This window comes from Salvelinus namaycush, chromosome 28 (assembly GCF_016432855.1).
Source record: "Salvelinus namaycush isolate Seneca chromosome 28, SaNama_1.0, whole genome shotgun sequence".
Taxonomy (NCBI): Eukaryota; Metazoa; Chordata; class Actinopteri; order Salmoniformes; family Salmonidae; genus Salvelinus; species Salvelinus namaycush.
Genome location: NC_052334.1, coordinates 46620510 through 46636211, shown reverse-complemented (window position 1 = coordinate 46636211; position 15702 = coordinate 46620510). Strand labels below are relative to the sequence as shown.

Below are 15702 nucleotides of genomic sequence, written 5' to 3'. Positions count from 1 at the left end.
TAATAATAATAATTTGGTGGGTGCTTATATTTATCCTATTTCACATGTATATTTGTCCTATTTCACACATTTATCTTATGCCAATTCCCCCTGAGACAGCCCTGGAGAGTGGGGGTTACAGCCAGGGTCAGCCATTATCAACTGCGACCCTGGAGCAATTAGGGTAAAGTGCCTTGCTCAAGAGCACGGCGGCAGATTTTTTTCACCTTGTCGGCTCAGGGATTCGAACAAGCATCCTTTCGGTTACTGGCCCAACACTCTAACCGCTAGGCTACCTGCCACCCATATACATTGTTTACTGCTTGCATAGCACAGGGAGGAAAATAACATACAGTAAAAAAAATATATATATATTTATATAAAAAATCTCACTCAGAAGTACATACTCGTTTTCACCCTGTTAACTTCAATGTCCAAAGAATAGTTCCCCCACAACTGAACAGACAGCTTCCCTGTAGCACCATTCCATATGATTTCAATTACTTTTTGACTACAGCCCTTTTGATTTGAACAAAACCTCCTATACATGTTTGCCCATGGTAAAAGTGGTCAGAACATTACTTTTTGGACCTGAATGCCAAAACATTCAGGAGCTAGGGGTGCTCAAAGTTTACCTATTTTGCATACCCCACACTACCATGAGACAACCGTGTCTTCATCACTGAAAAATATAAATAGTTGAGCTTGATATAATTTGAAAGATTACAAACATGGTTGCCAAACTATTTCATAATTTATTTAAAATTAAAATAAGTTTCACCTTTATAATCAACTATCGCAAACATGTACTATTTTACATCAGCGGTGTTTGTTGTGCCCACCATCTGTTGAGACACAGCATGCTCTTGAATAAAAAAAATATTGAACTCGGCAAGTCAGTTAAGAACAAATTGTTATTTAAGTTCTCTAGGATAGGGGGCAGCATTTTCACGTTTGGATGAAAAGCGTGCCCAGAGTAAACTGCCTCCTACTCAGTCCCAGATGCTAATATATGCATATTATTATTAGTATTGGATAGAAAACACTCTGAAGTTTCTAAAACTGTTTGAATCATGTCTGTGACTATAACAGAACCTATTTGGCAGGCAAAACCCCAAGGACAAACCATTCAGATTTTTTTGTTGTTGAGGTCACTCTCTTTTCAATGGTTTTCATTGGGAATCCAGATTTCTAAGGGACCTTCCTGCAATTCCTATCACATCCACTGGATGTCAACAGTCTTTAGAAATTGGTTGAGGTTTTTCCTTTGAGAAATTAAGAAGTAGCCATGTTCAGAATGAGGCTCCAGTGAATTGTAGTGTTTGTTAGAGGCGCGTGACCAGAAAGCATGCTACACATTGTTTTCCTCCGGTATTGAACACAGATCATCCCGTCTTCAATTTTATCGATTATTTACGTAAAAAAATACCTAAAATTGTATTACAAAAGTAGTTTGAAATGTTTGGACAAAGCTTACAGGTAACTTTTGAGATATTTTTTAGTCACGTTGTGCAAGTTGGAACCAGTGTTTTTCTGGATCAAACGCGCCAAATAAATGGACATTTTGGATACATATCGATGGAATTAAATCGAACAAAAGGACCATTTGTGATGTTTATGGGACATATTGGAGTGCCAACAGAAGAAGCTCGTCAAAGGTAAGGCATGAACTATATCTTTATTTCTGCGTTTTGTGTCGCGCCGGGAGGGTTGAAATATGATGGTCTGTGATTGTTAGCTGGGGTGCTATCCTCAGATAATAGCATTGTTTGCTTTCGCCGTAAAGCATTTTTGAAATCTGACACGTTGGCTGGATTCACAACAAGTGTAGCTTTAATTTGGTATTTTGAATGTGTGATTTCACGAAAGTTTCATTTATTTGAATTTGGCGCTCTGCATTTTCACTGGATGTTAGCCAGGGGGGACGCTACTGTCCCACATATCCCAGAGAGAATGTAACAATGACGGCCTACCCCGGCCAAACCCTCCCCTAACCGGGACGACGCTAGGCCAATTCTGCAACGCCCTATGAGACTCTTTGTCCCATAGTGCCTTACACCCCTGCACCACTTGGGAGCCCCAGAATACAGGGTGGGTGTCATGTTTTGCCTAATAAATGAACAAAAAATGTACATTTTAACTTTCAAATCGCACCATAAAGATGGTTGGAGGTCCACACAGAGAATGTTGACTTGAGTGGGAATATCCATTGTTTTAAAGGAAAGCGTAAATCTCCCATAGGAAACCTATTGAAATCATAGAAATAGCCTAGATAATAGAATACACATTCAAGTTGACCTTTGACGGATGGTGGACTGGTGGCCATCTTTCTGAGAGTAATTTAGACAAAAAATATATATATTTTTTCAAATGTCAGTGACATACCAGCTAAATTGCAGTGGTCTGATGGGATAGGTCCATTCTATGAATTCTGCTCCTATGATTGAATTGACACCTACCCTGTATTCAAGAGAATGCTGTGACTAAACTGATGGCGGGCATAACAAAAACAACTCAGACCCTGTAAATAGAGTCGAAGCTACAACATACAGTACCAGTCAAAAGTTTGGACACACCTACTAATTCAAGAGTTTCTTTATTTAAAAAAAAAAGTTCTACATTGTAGAGTAATAGTGAAGACATCAAAACTATGAAATAAGACATATGGAATCAAGTATTAACCCAAAAAAGTATTAAACAGATCAAAATACATTTTAGATTCTTCAAAAGTAGCCACCCTTTGCCTCGATGACAGCTTTGCACACTCTTGACATTCTCTCAACCAGCTTCATGAGGAATGCTTTTCCAACTGTCTTGGAGTTCCCACATATGCTGAGCACTTGTTTCTGCTTTTCCTTCAACCTGCGGTCCAACTCATCCCAAACCATCTCAAATTGGGTTGAGCCAGGTCATCTGATGCAGTACTTCATCACCATCCTTGGTCAAATAGCCCTTACACAGCCTGGAGATGTGTTTTGGGTTATTGTCCTGTTGAAAAACAAATGATAGTGGGACTAAGCTCATACCAGATGGGATGGCATATCGCTGCAGAATGCTGTGGTAGCCATGCTGGTTAATTGTGCCTTGAATTCAAAATAAATCACAGACAGTGTCACCAGCAAAGCACCCCCACACCATCACACCTCCTCCTTCATGGTGGGAACCACACATGCAGAGATAATTTGTTCACCTACTCTGCGTCTCACAAAGACACTGCGGTTGGAACCAAAAATCTCAAATTTGGACTCATCAGACCAAAGGACAGATTTCAACCAGTCTAATGTCCATTGCTTGTGTTTCTTGGCCCAATTAAGTCTCTTCTTCCAATTGGTGTCCTTTAGTAGTGGTTTCTTTGCAGCAATTCGACCATGAAGACCTGATTCACACAGTCTCCTCTGAACAGTTGATGTTGAGATGCGTCTGTTACTTGAACTCTGTGAAGCATTTAATCTGAGGTGCAGTTAACTCCAATGAACTTATCCCCTGCAGCAGAGGTAACTCTGGGTCTTCTTTTCCTGTGGCGGTCCTCATGAGAGGAAGTTTCATCATAGCGCTTGATGGTTTTTGCGTCTGCAATTGAAAACTTTCAAAGTTATTGGGATTTTCTGGATTATGATAATGATGGACTGTCATTTCACTTTGCTTATTTGAGCTGTTCTTGCCATAATATGGACTTGGTCTTTTACCAAATATGGCTATCTTCTGTATACCACTCCTACATTGTCACAACACAACCGATTGGCTCAAACACATTAAGGAGAAAAGAAATTCCCCAAATGAACTTAACGAGGCACACCTGTTAATTGAAATGCATTCCAGGTGACTACCTCATGAAGCTGGTTGAGAGAATGCCAAGAGTGTGCAAAGATGTCATCAAGGCAAAGGGAGGCTACATTGAAGAATCTAAAATATATTTTTATTTGTTTAACACTTTTTTGGTTACTACATGATTCCATGCGTGTTATTTCATCATGTTGATGTCTTCACTATTATTCTACAATGTAGACAATTGTATAAATAAACTAAAACTTTGGAATGAGTAGGTATGTCCAAACTTGACTAGTACTGTATGTGAAAAGAGAGAAATCTGAGTTTCCGTGTTTAGACCATAGACATGAAAAGTTAAAAAAAATACAAAATTATAATATAGTTTGACAAGCCTGTTTGTAAGCTCTGAAATGTTATCAAACTCAAACTTTTATCTTTTTCAGAGATGAAGACATGGATGACTAATTGTTTTTTATTGTTGTTTTTTATTTTATTTAACTTGGCAAGTCAGTTACGAACAAATTCTTATTTAAAATGACAGCCTACTCATGGTAAGGTGGAGTATGCAAAAAGGGTCAACTTTGAGCACCTCTATCTCCTGAATGTTTTGACCACTACCATGTGCACACGTTTGGAAGGTTTCGTTCAAATCTAAAAGGGGTGCAGACAGAAAGTGAATTCATATGGAACGACACAAAATTATCCCAAAGCCTGAGAGGTCTCATAACATTTTAATGCAATTTTTAATTGTTGCTCAAAATTCTAGTTCAAATTCTTGCTTGACCGGACTCAATCTTTTTCTTCTAGTGCTCTCACAAAAATGGAGGAGAGAGAGGAGAGGTGAGGAGGAGAGGAGTGAGTTCCCTGTCAATAAGGAGAACTGAGTGAGAATTCAAAGAGCCCAACATACAAGGGCCAACAATGTGTGGAGTCAGTCATCTGCATCATTGGTCGAATACACAACTGAAAAGTCATCACTTCCTGCATGTACAATACAGAGTTATAAGACCTTACGGCTTACACCCTGGGAACAACATACTCTGAGAATAGACACTCCTTCTACACCATGTCCCAAAGTCAACCATACTAACATACTGATGTTACATTCCCCAGCTAGAAACCAAAAATTGTCACTCAAACAGAAGGTGTCGCTAACAACCAAAACAAAACAGGTGGGGTTTTGAATGACACTCATACGTGTGTGTACACTGAAAGTTGACTAGCAACAACTGGGACTTAAGTCACCCACCATGAGCGGCCGCAAAATTTGCCTAAATCATCAACCCTTGGAAAAGGGTACGAGTACGAGTCCGACTTAGTAACAGCATTGAGTTCCAGAAAATCTTAGTTTCTCTATTTTCAGGAATTACTCGATAGGCATATTGTTTGATTGGGGCAAAGTCCCCAATGTCAATGCCATGCTTGAGTACATTTGTCTGAATTGGCACATATGAGATTAAATCCTGATATTCTAAAAGCAGTACAACAATGTTGTCTAGAATCTCTGAGTTACTCAATCGTCCAATAGGCACAGGGTGTATTGGGCTTTCCTTCTGCACTTGAGGAAGACTATAGTCAACGTGGACAGCAGTCGCCACAGGCAGAACATCACTACCGGTTTTCACCAACCATAGCGGGTGAAGTATGGTTTCAACATGTTGACATGACACAGCTGGGTTTGTTCCTGTACGATAATGGCGATAAAGTAATCCAGATTGTAGCAGTATTTATTAGAGAGGGGTAAAGATAAAGATGTTGTTTGGGCGCCAGGCAGGTATTAACCATGCTGAAAGGAAAAGAGTAGAATAGAGCGAGTACCACTACCAGACCCACACACATCAGCAGAAGAGTGCCTAGAGTGTAGCCTGTTTACCAGATAGCCAGTGGAGAGAAAAGAGAATACACACCCTATAATACCCACATCACAACACAGGAGTAACCCCACCAAGAATACCTTATATAATAATAATAATAATAATGGCAGAGCATTTGAACGGCAACTTCATAGAAACAATTTACAAGGGAGAACCCAGTCATCAACAGAGGATTTGCAATCATCTGTATTATCTTCCAGTGGAGGAGTGCAGAGGGTATGAATGTGGGGGGTGTTCATAGACAAAACAAAGGCCTTAAAAATGTCCACAACCTTCTCGACCACATGTCATTAGTACACACCACCTCAATACAGTTCAACTAACAATACACAACTTGCAAGCACGCAACCTCCCTTTAAGATTAACAACTTTTTTCACTATGGGGTAAGGGCTTGAAAAGCGAGCTTGCAACAGTGACCCCAGAATGGGTAACAAAACCAGGACTTGGTCACCCACATCGAAAGTGCGGTTTTGGGCCTTTCGACCGTACCAAACTTTCATTGTTGTTTGCAGATTCTTACTGGCAAATTCACAGGCGCGGTGCAATCTGTATCGAAAAGCGCTAACGTACTCCAACAGATTTGTTTTTGTGTTTAAGCAGGGTAAGCTGTTGCCCTGCAACAACCTCTCCCTCAGCAAGCTCAAATGACCTCTGATATGATGTCCAAACACAAGCTTATTCAGACTAAAACCCGAGAGATTCCTGAACAACCTCCCTTGTTGCAAACAGCACAAGAGGGACCCCTTCATCCCAGTCTTTCTCAAACTCAAAGCAGTAAGCTCTCAACATAGACTTCAAAGTCTGATGAAATCTCTCAAGAGCACTTTGAGACTCTGGGTGGAAGGTACTAAAGGGGCAATGGGTAACACCCAACTGCTGTAGCACTTGCTGGAATACCATTTAAATTAAATTAGAACCTTGGTCTGATTGCACTACCTGCGGGAGTCCAAAAGTTGAAAAGAATTTCACCAGGGGCCTTAATACTTGGAGCCGTGATTTTCCTCAGTGAAATGGCCTCAAGGAAACGAGTGGCAGTGCCCATGATGGTTAAGAGAAACTGGTTACCACTCTTTGCTTTGGGCAAAGGTCTAACACAATCCAACAGAACCCTTCTGAAAGGTTATTCAAGAGCAACAATAGGCTGCAAAGTTGCAACCGGTACAGCTTGGTTCGATTTACCCACTGGCAAACACGACAGTATTTACAGTAAGCCACAACATCTTGTTTCAGACCAGGCCAGAAGAAGTTACACAAGATACGGTCATACGTCATGCTGACCCCAAGATGGCCTGCAATACTACCACCGTGATTCAACCTTAGTATCTCTTGTCGAAGTTGTAACTGGAAAGACAATTTGAGATACACTGGGCCAATCGTCTTGTACAGAAATGGCCCTAGAACGCCATTTCCCCATCAGAACACCAATTCTGTCAAAGTAACCCCCACGAACCATCAAACTCCTCCTCGGAACATATATCTTTAAAAAGAGGGGAGAGGGTACCATCTTTACTCTGTTTTGCAATCAGCTGCTTCCTAGACATCGACGTGTCAACTGTATGGACCCTATCTTCTTTCAGTGGTCCTTCAAACTCGCTCGTCTTTGTAGGAGAGGTCAACTCAGGAGGTTTAAAGAAATCAGGATCACACAAACGTCTCAGACAGATCGATCAAGGTGGGGTCGCTGACATCCTCCTCAACACTAGACTTGCTCCCAGCAACTTTCTTAGACAGCATGTTAACGACGCACGCTGGGAACACTCTATGGTACTTTTCAGGTAACCCATCAGATTCCTTACAAACGACAAGATTTGGCACGACATCACCTCCAGCCAAATCTTTTTCCAAAATTAATGAGACCCCCCTTCACTGCTAGGCTATGCCTCACTCCAACGACAACGAACCAGAAACAAGATCAGACTCAAGTTCCACATTATACAAAGGAACTCACATGCAACACATCTCCACTCTTTGTACTAACACAATGTAACAGGTTGATGAAGTGTCAGACGAAGGCAAAACACTCTCCAAAATGAAGGATTGGGCTTCCCCAGTGTCTTGCAGGACCTTCACTGGCTGCCTAACAGAATTACCCCTCAGTAGAGACACGAACCCGTCTGAAACATCAGATCCAAAATCCTGTTTAGGAGATACACCAGTCCCAAACAACCAGAGACTTGATGGGCTGGAGTGCTCCCACAAGAAGAAACAGCTTTTTCTCCCTCAAATTGTTCTGTTTCATCTTAGGACACAGAGATAATGTTCCCTTTCTCACAGCAGTAATTATAAACTGGCGGATGCGGAAAAAAAGTTGTTTTCTGCCGATCTTTATCTTTGGGCACTGTAGAAAAAGACTGAAACCTTGTAGTAGGATGTGTCTTCTCAGAATTGCTTTTCGCATTGGCATAGCAACTGGGTGCTTTGTTTGTGAAGGTAGGTTTATGTGTCAACACAAACTCATCTGCACAGACTGCAGTTTTCTCAAGAGTGAGATCCTTGTGCTCATCAATGTAGGTAGCAACCCTCTAATGAAGGCAATTCTTGAACTGCTTGAGAAATATGTGTCTTTAAATCCTCAAGGTCCTTGACCTCTTGAGAACCACACCACCTGTAACGGTCCTGACCTGTTTTATGTTGTTTTTGTATGTGTTTATGGTCAGGGCGTGTGTTTTGGGTGGGCAGTCTATGTTATCTGTTTCTATGTTGGTTTTGGTTGCCTGGTATGGCTCTTAATTAGAGGCAGGTGTTTTGCGTTCTCCTCTAATTAAGAGTCATATTTAGGTAGGGTGTTCTCACTGTTTGTTTGTGGGTGATTGTCTTCCGTGTCTGTGTTTGTACACCACGCGGGTTTGTTCGGTTTGTGTAGCCTATGTTCCTATTCGTGCGTTTTCTTGTTTTATGTAAGTACGTCGTCTAGGTCTGTCTACACCGTTTGTTGTTTTTGTTAGTTTAATCAAGTTCGTGTTTTCGTTAATAAAATATGTCATTTCACTACGCTGCGCCTTGGTTCCCTCAATACTCCTCCTCTTCAGATGAAGAGGAGGAGGACTGCCGTTACACCACCGATCAAAAATACATGCTTGTTCCCTTGCAAACTCAACATGGCTTTGTATTTTCCATAATTTACAGAACAGTTGTCTGTATGCATCTGGGACCAACTTATAAACCAGAAGGATAACAGCTTTAACAATGTCATAATCAGAACTCTGGTCAAGCGATAAAGCGACGTACACTTTCCGAGCTTTTCTCACTTACCAAATATCTCGCAGGCATTTTAGGCATGTGGCAATCTGCTCAAACAGAGTCAAATATACGTCCACCTTTTCTTTGAAAGGCGATACAAGTCGGCTGTTCCGACCAAGATCAAACTCTGTTGAGGGTCCAGGATGGCTTGACTAGATTCAGAGTTCTTCCAAATCTCTTAATCGAATGGCATGCTCCTATTCCTGTTCCCTTTCCTCGTGCTAAATCTCAAATTTTTGTTGTTCCCATTTTGCCTTTAGTTCTACCTCTCGCAGTTGCACGTCTATGGGGTGTACTCTACCACCCGTAGGACCCTTTTCATCATCCTCGCTCTACGGAAGGATTTCATCCTACACAAACAGTATAGACGAACTCTGAATACTCCTTTTGAATTGGCATGTGCAACTTTGATGTCATAATGCTTTGCAATGATAAGCAGATTCTCCTTCGTAGATTTATCTAGTATCTCCCATGTACGGTTTTCCTCAAATGCTTTCAACTTAAAGTCCATGTTTTTTATTATTAGCCTGCGTGTTCATGCAACTTTCAAAATGATTCCACCAATCTTATAACCCCTCTGGGTGGATGTCAGTGACATAAACTGTCTGGGCACAGCTGAGCAACTACCATACTACTGGGAAACAAGAACCCGGACGAGCCCCATTTTGTTACATTCCCCAGCAAGAAATCCCAAATTGTCACTCAAAACAGAACCAAAGTGAAACAGATGGGGTTCTAAGAGGGGGTTCGGAAAGTCAATCATGGGTGTGTCCACTGAAAATTGACTAGCAACAACTGGGACTTAAGTCACCCACCATGAGAGCCCACTAAGTTTGCCCAACAAGAGGCAAACAAAATAAAACCCACACCGAACTTAATGACTGGAAGCAAAACAAAATGGTGGAACAAAACAAAAACTGGGAAGATCAGATAAAGGATTGTTTTTTAGAAATCAAAATCGGGAGTGCCAACTAAAAGGTGTTAACCCTCCACATTTCTTAAGCCAACTGGAGCACTAGGCCAGCACAGGTGAAACACCTTCCCACTAACGAGATGACAAACCAGCACAGGTGTAACACATACTGACTAATGAGGTGACATCAATCGGTGCGCCCCATCTGCAAACGTCCAACCTCAAAATATTAATGGAAAAACCAAAGCCTATAACACTGCCAATGTAAATGACAAATACAGGAGGCAAATAAGCACATTTGCCATCACTAATCCCCATCTGCCATACTAACATGGCAACAGGAAGCGCACTGGGCGGCAGGCAGTCAGCATGATAGAGATATCATTACTAGAACATGCTAACCCTGGTGTCACAGACAGCATTGGGAACATTCCACAGTGCCAGTCTATTACTTAACTTATCTAGGGTAGGGGGCAGCATTCGGAATTTTGGATGAAAAGCATGCCCAAATTAAACTGCCTGGTTCTCGGGCCCAGAAGATATGATATGCATATAACTGGTAGATTTGGATAGAAACACTCTAAAGTTTCCAAAACTGTTAAAATAGTGTCTGTGAGTATAACAGAACTGATTTGTCAGGGAAAAACTCGGGAAGTAGTTTTTTTGTGTGGTTTTGTAGTTTTCTATTCAATGCCATTACAGTATCCATTGACTTAGGACTCAAATTGCAGTTCCTATGCCTTCCACTAGATGTCAACAGTCTTTAGAAATTGTTTCAGGCTTATATTCTGAAAAATGAGGAAGTAAGAGCAGTCTGAATGAGTGGACCCTAAAGTGTCACAGAGCTTTTTCATGCGCGAGACCGAGAGAGTGCCTTTCTTGTTTACCTTTTACATTGACGACGTTATTGTCCAGTTGAAATATTATCAATTATTTAGGCAAAAAACAACCTGAGGATTGAATATAAACATCGTTTGACATGTTTCTATGAACTTTACAGATACAATTTGGATTTTTTGTCTGCCTGTTGACTGCGTTTGAGCCTGTGGATTACTGAAGAAAACACGCACAAAACTGAGGTTTTTGGATATAAAGAGACTTTATCGAACAAAAGGAACATTTATTGAGTAAATGAATATCTGCTGAGTGCAACCATATGAAGATCATCAAAGGTAAGGGATTAATTGTATCTCTATTTCTGACTTGTGTAACTCTTCTACTTGGCTGGTTACTGTTTGTAATGATTTGTCTGCTGGGCTATGTTCTCAAATAATCGTAGGTATGCTTTCGCCGTAAAGCATTTAAAAAATCTGACACCGTGGTTGGATTCACAAGAAGTTAATCTTTAAACCTATGAAAAATATGTTTTGTTTTCTGAATTTTTATAATGAGTATTTCTGTATTTGAATTTGGTGCCCAGCAGTTTCACTGGCTGTTGAAGAGGTGGGACGCTAACGTCTCACGTACCCAAGAGAGGTTAATGTGCTAGGGTGGGATGTTCTCACTGTGTCACCGTTTTGACACAGTGAGCAGTCATGCTATGGCACAGAAAGCAGTCAAATTAACACACACACTAGTTTAGTATAATATAATAGTCGTCTGCCTCTGCATGTCATGGCCCAAGTTCTCTCCAGGTGAAGGTGGAGTGTTTTTAATTAAAGCGGCAGAGATTTGGTGCTGATAAGACTGGTACAGTGTGTCTGCTGGTTGGTATCTGACACTAGTCAAAAGGCCCAGTTCGAAAACTTTAGAAAGGCCTCAGAAATAGACATTGTTTAGATTTGGGAAAGAGAAAAGGTAGTAACCTTTTATTCACCAATCCAATCACTTAAAGATCTGTGTACCTACCGCAAGGAAAAGAAGGACGGAATGAAGGATCAAGAAACATGCTTCAGCACATCACTGCCTCTGTCACGACTTCCACCGAAGTCGGTTCCTCTCCTTGTTCGGGCGGCGTTCGGCGGTCGGCGTCACCGGTCTTCTAGCCATCATTGATCCACTTTTCATTTTCCATTTGTTTTGTCTTGTTTTCCTACACACCTGGTTCTCATTTCCCTCATTAAGTGTTGAGTATTTAACCCTCTGTTCCCCCCAATGTCTTTGTGTGGGATTGTTTAATGTAAGTGTAACGCTCGTTGTTGGAAGGATGGTCGGACCAAGACGCAACGTGGGGAAGGTTAATCATTTTTATTTGTGTGGAATTGTTTGTTGTAAGTGCTTGTGCACATGTTTACTGGTGCGCGTTGGGTTTTGTACCCATGTTGGTTATTTCTTCATGCCGTTGGTTTTGCAATTAAACTGCTCCGGCTATTACCAAGTTCTGCTCTCCTGCGTCTGACTTCCCTGCCACCGATTACGCACCCCTTACAGACATTTGTTTTTTGTATTATTTGGACAGGTTACTGACAAAGCCATGGGTTCTGAATAGGTAAAGTATGCCACATTATGCTGCAATTTCCATTGTGTCTTGCGTTCAGAATAATAAACTTAAGGCCTTTCTATGGCCATTTGTGCTATTCTATTTGCAAGAAGAATATGTCAGTTGTCTTACAAGGACATAGGGGATAAGAGAGAGTGTGTGATAGCTCGCACAAAACAAATGAATGTAATTCAATGCAGGGGTGTGTCGGCTCAAATTCATAGTCAAATCAATAACACCCCACGGCATCATGGATCTTATTCAACACCCCTTGGCTTTCACAGAATACAGTGGGGGCATAGACCCACATTTTCAGACAAGTTCAAGTCTGCATACTATTGACTCAGTGTGCTGGCTAGCCTTGCCAGGGAAACTCCACAGTAATGTAATTGAACTGAGACTCTATGTATGCCAATCTAAAATCATTGATTTCAAAGTTTAACAAACCATACAACTATGCACAAGGACTACTTTTAACAATTTACGCTGAATATTTTGCAAAAACATTTAACTAAGAACTGTGCAGATGCAAAATTTGGTAACAGAATTTTGTTAAAATCTCCCTTTGTTTTTTTCTGATCATGTTTTTTTTAAATTAACTCCTAAATATCTGCTCCGAATTAATATAAAAAAAATGTCTGCAGAAAGAATGGGGAGTCAGCTATGACATGGACTGTACTGAACTATACTCTACTTTTCTTTACTGTGCTCTACTGTAATGTACTATGCTGTCGAAACATAGAACGTCCATGACATCTATGTTTGGCCCAAATGAAGGCCGGTCCAGACGTATATGGACATTTAAATCAAGGCTGGTCTGGACCTGACTAAAAAACGAGGTCTGTGGACGTTGAAATCAAGTCAGAGCCGGGAGAGGTGACATTATCGGAGAGAGAGAGGAGAGCGAGGGAGGGGTTGTCCAGACTTTTCACACTCGCTTTGACAACCAGACAGAAAGAGAAAGAAATAGTTCTCAGCTATACATAACAGTATGCCAGAGGAAAAGAGGACAGTAGCAGGTGACCCAACTGTGGTTTGTGACTACTATGATTTCAGAAATTCTGTTACCGATTTATTAAGAGGATTTTGAGTTGTAATCACTTAACAATTCATACACAAAATTGATATCAGTAAAAACACTAAGTAATTGATAGGTCTACTTACTTCTGTGAACTTTCATTATCCTCCCTACTCATGAGGGAGAGAAATTAGAAAATATCTTTAAGATGTAGGTTTTTGGTAACGGAATTTCAAGGCAATGTTTCTTAAACTTACAGAAAGCACTACAGATTCCCCTGAACTAAATATAAGTGTTGATGTTAGTTGGCAGGGGTCGTTACTTCAACATTAACATGTTTTGATGTATTTCTGATACCTTTTAATCATTTTTTTCTGGTAGATGTTTTCTCATACCCCTTTTCCATCTGTTTGACAAGATATCAATGCCTTTGCTTATTCCTCATTTATATGATGGAAAATGGTAGAAAAATGTATATGCCTTAATTTCTCAAAAATATAGACTCTTAGCTTTCATTTGACACCCAATTTGACATGCTCCTATTAACTTCACATGTTGGTGCTCATGAGTCCTTTTACATGGAAATGACTCTTTATGAATGCGCTAGCAGTTAGCCTATTGACTGAGCTAGTCTATAGCTGAAATAGCCTACTGCTAGCCTATAGCCTACTAACTGTGCCTCATTAAGGTTTGTTTTTTCAGGGGAAGGTAATAACAGGCTTTTCCCCTCTTAGGCGGAGGCAACCTCTCCTCCATAGGGAAGAGGAAGGAGGGAAGAAGGAAAAGGGCAGGGAGAGGCTGCTGCAGCAGAGGCAGTAGTCTACAACACCCTATGGCTAAGTTGTGCCCAGATGAACTGGAGTGTTACACAAACCATGAGCCGGGACCAAATAGAGACAAGCAGAACGAACACAGGCAAAGGCTACCCTTCCCTATTTCTTTCTTCCTCCTCTCTCTAACTCTCTTAAACACTTACACAGATAAGCACACACACACACACACACACACACACACACACACACACACACACACACACACACACACACACACACACACACAAAACCCTTCCCTACGCTATGACCTCACTTCCTTTTACATCCCTGCGCTCTGTGTGTGTGCGGGGGGGGGGGGCAGAGAGCAAGAGGGTAGTAAATCCAGCTTTTCATAAGCTTTTCATAAGGAAACAATTAAACCCTTTACAAACATCAATCCTTCTGAAACAAAGACTCTTAATTAAACCGTATCTTCCCATCTTGGTGACAAATCAGCCAATAACCAATGGAGGGGAAAAGAACAGCTAGAGAAATGCTGTGTCTCTCTTCCCCAGGACAAAAAGCAACAACGGTTCCTACGTACCTCTGAAGTGCATAAGAGCCACTGGCTGGAAAGGCCCATTGGAAGTAGGTGCATCCACAACCATCCTGATTCCAGCTTTAGTGCATGTCAACATCTAAACTTAACCAGGAAGGCAATCCACTTAAGGCAATGAGCCAGCCTCCATTTTAACACAAAAGCAGATCAGAAAATGAAGCTCTCTGGTGCTGCTGGAGGGAACTGGCTAGTTAGTGATGTCAGCGGCAAGGAGCGAGCCGGTTGGCTGAACACAGGCACACAAACTGATGTAGGCAGGCAGCTGGGAAAGGCGGATTATTGGTGGAGGGAGAGCAGGAGGGGGGACTTGCAGGGACATTTGGCTCTTATTCGTCACTGTATTTTATTCTAAATATTACTGAACATGACTCTCAAGTGCTTAATGGTTGGTAAAATTCTCAATTTAAAGGAGCAAGTTGCGTACATGATGGACCTATTGTAATGTGATCAAACCAAAACACAAACGCTGCAAAAATGACACCACACTGCAACTTTTGCTGGGCAAATCTCAAATAATAAACTACACTGAAAATATCACACTGAAACTAATGTAGTATCAGTGAGTATTATTGTATCTCAAAAACTGTAGGCTATCCCTGTAACCATTCCACTTGCAGAGGCAGTGCCAAATCATTGTTGGAATAGGCCTACTGTGTATGTGATAATGTGAGAGGGCCTTTTAAAATGTAGATTTTGTCCCACAAATTCTACTGAGCTGTAATTACACTAAGAACATTGTGTTTACATGTTGAGCAGTTTTGGCAATTACACAAGAGGAATAGGGACTGCTCCTTATTCCACTTTTGTAATAGCAAAAACCACTCAAGTCCATTACTATGCATTTACTAAAACAATATTGTTACTATGGTATTACCACCCATGTATAACAACTTCAGTGGATTTATTTACATAATTTATCTTAGGCGTAGCGACTAAAATAACTGACAGGACAATTTTAGCATTTGCTGCATCGTGTTTGGTAACTAGTGTGCACAGTACAGTAGCTCACAATATAAGCAGGAAATGAAAGTGAGGAGAAAAAAAAAAGATGCGAAACTAGAAAATGCAGGAAATGCCCTCTTTGCTCATGCATCGATGCACATATCTACTGTATTCTCC

The 15702-nt window shown here is 41.0% G+C and overlaps 1 protein-coding gene across 3 annotated transcripts in view; it reads right to left on the bottom strand.

Moving 5' to 3' along the window:
• LOC120023217 (serine/threonine-protein phosphatase 2A 56 kDa regulatory subunit gamma isoform-like) overlaps nucleotides 1-14762 on the bottom strand; it is a 37419-nt gene extending 22657 nt beyond the window's left edge. For all 3 annotated transcript variants that reach the window (XM_038967257.1, XM_038967259.1, XM_038967258.1), the window contains exon 1: nucleotides 14569-14762. In XM_038967257.1, coding sequence (XP_038823185.1) covers nucleotides 14569-14662 — 94 coding nt within the window. In that variant the 5' untranslated portion in view covers nucleotides 14663-14762. The remainder of the gene's footprint in view (nucleotides 1-14568) is intronic.
• Between the last annotated feature and the right edge of the window lie 940 nt (nucleotides 14763-15702).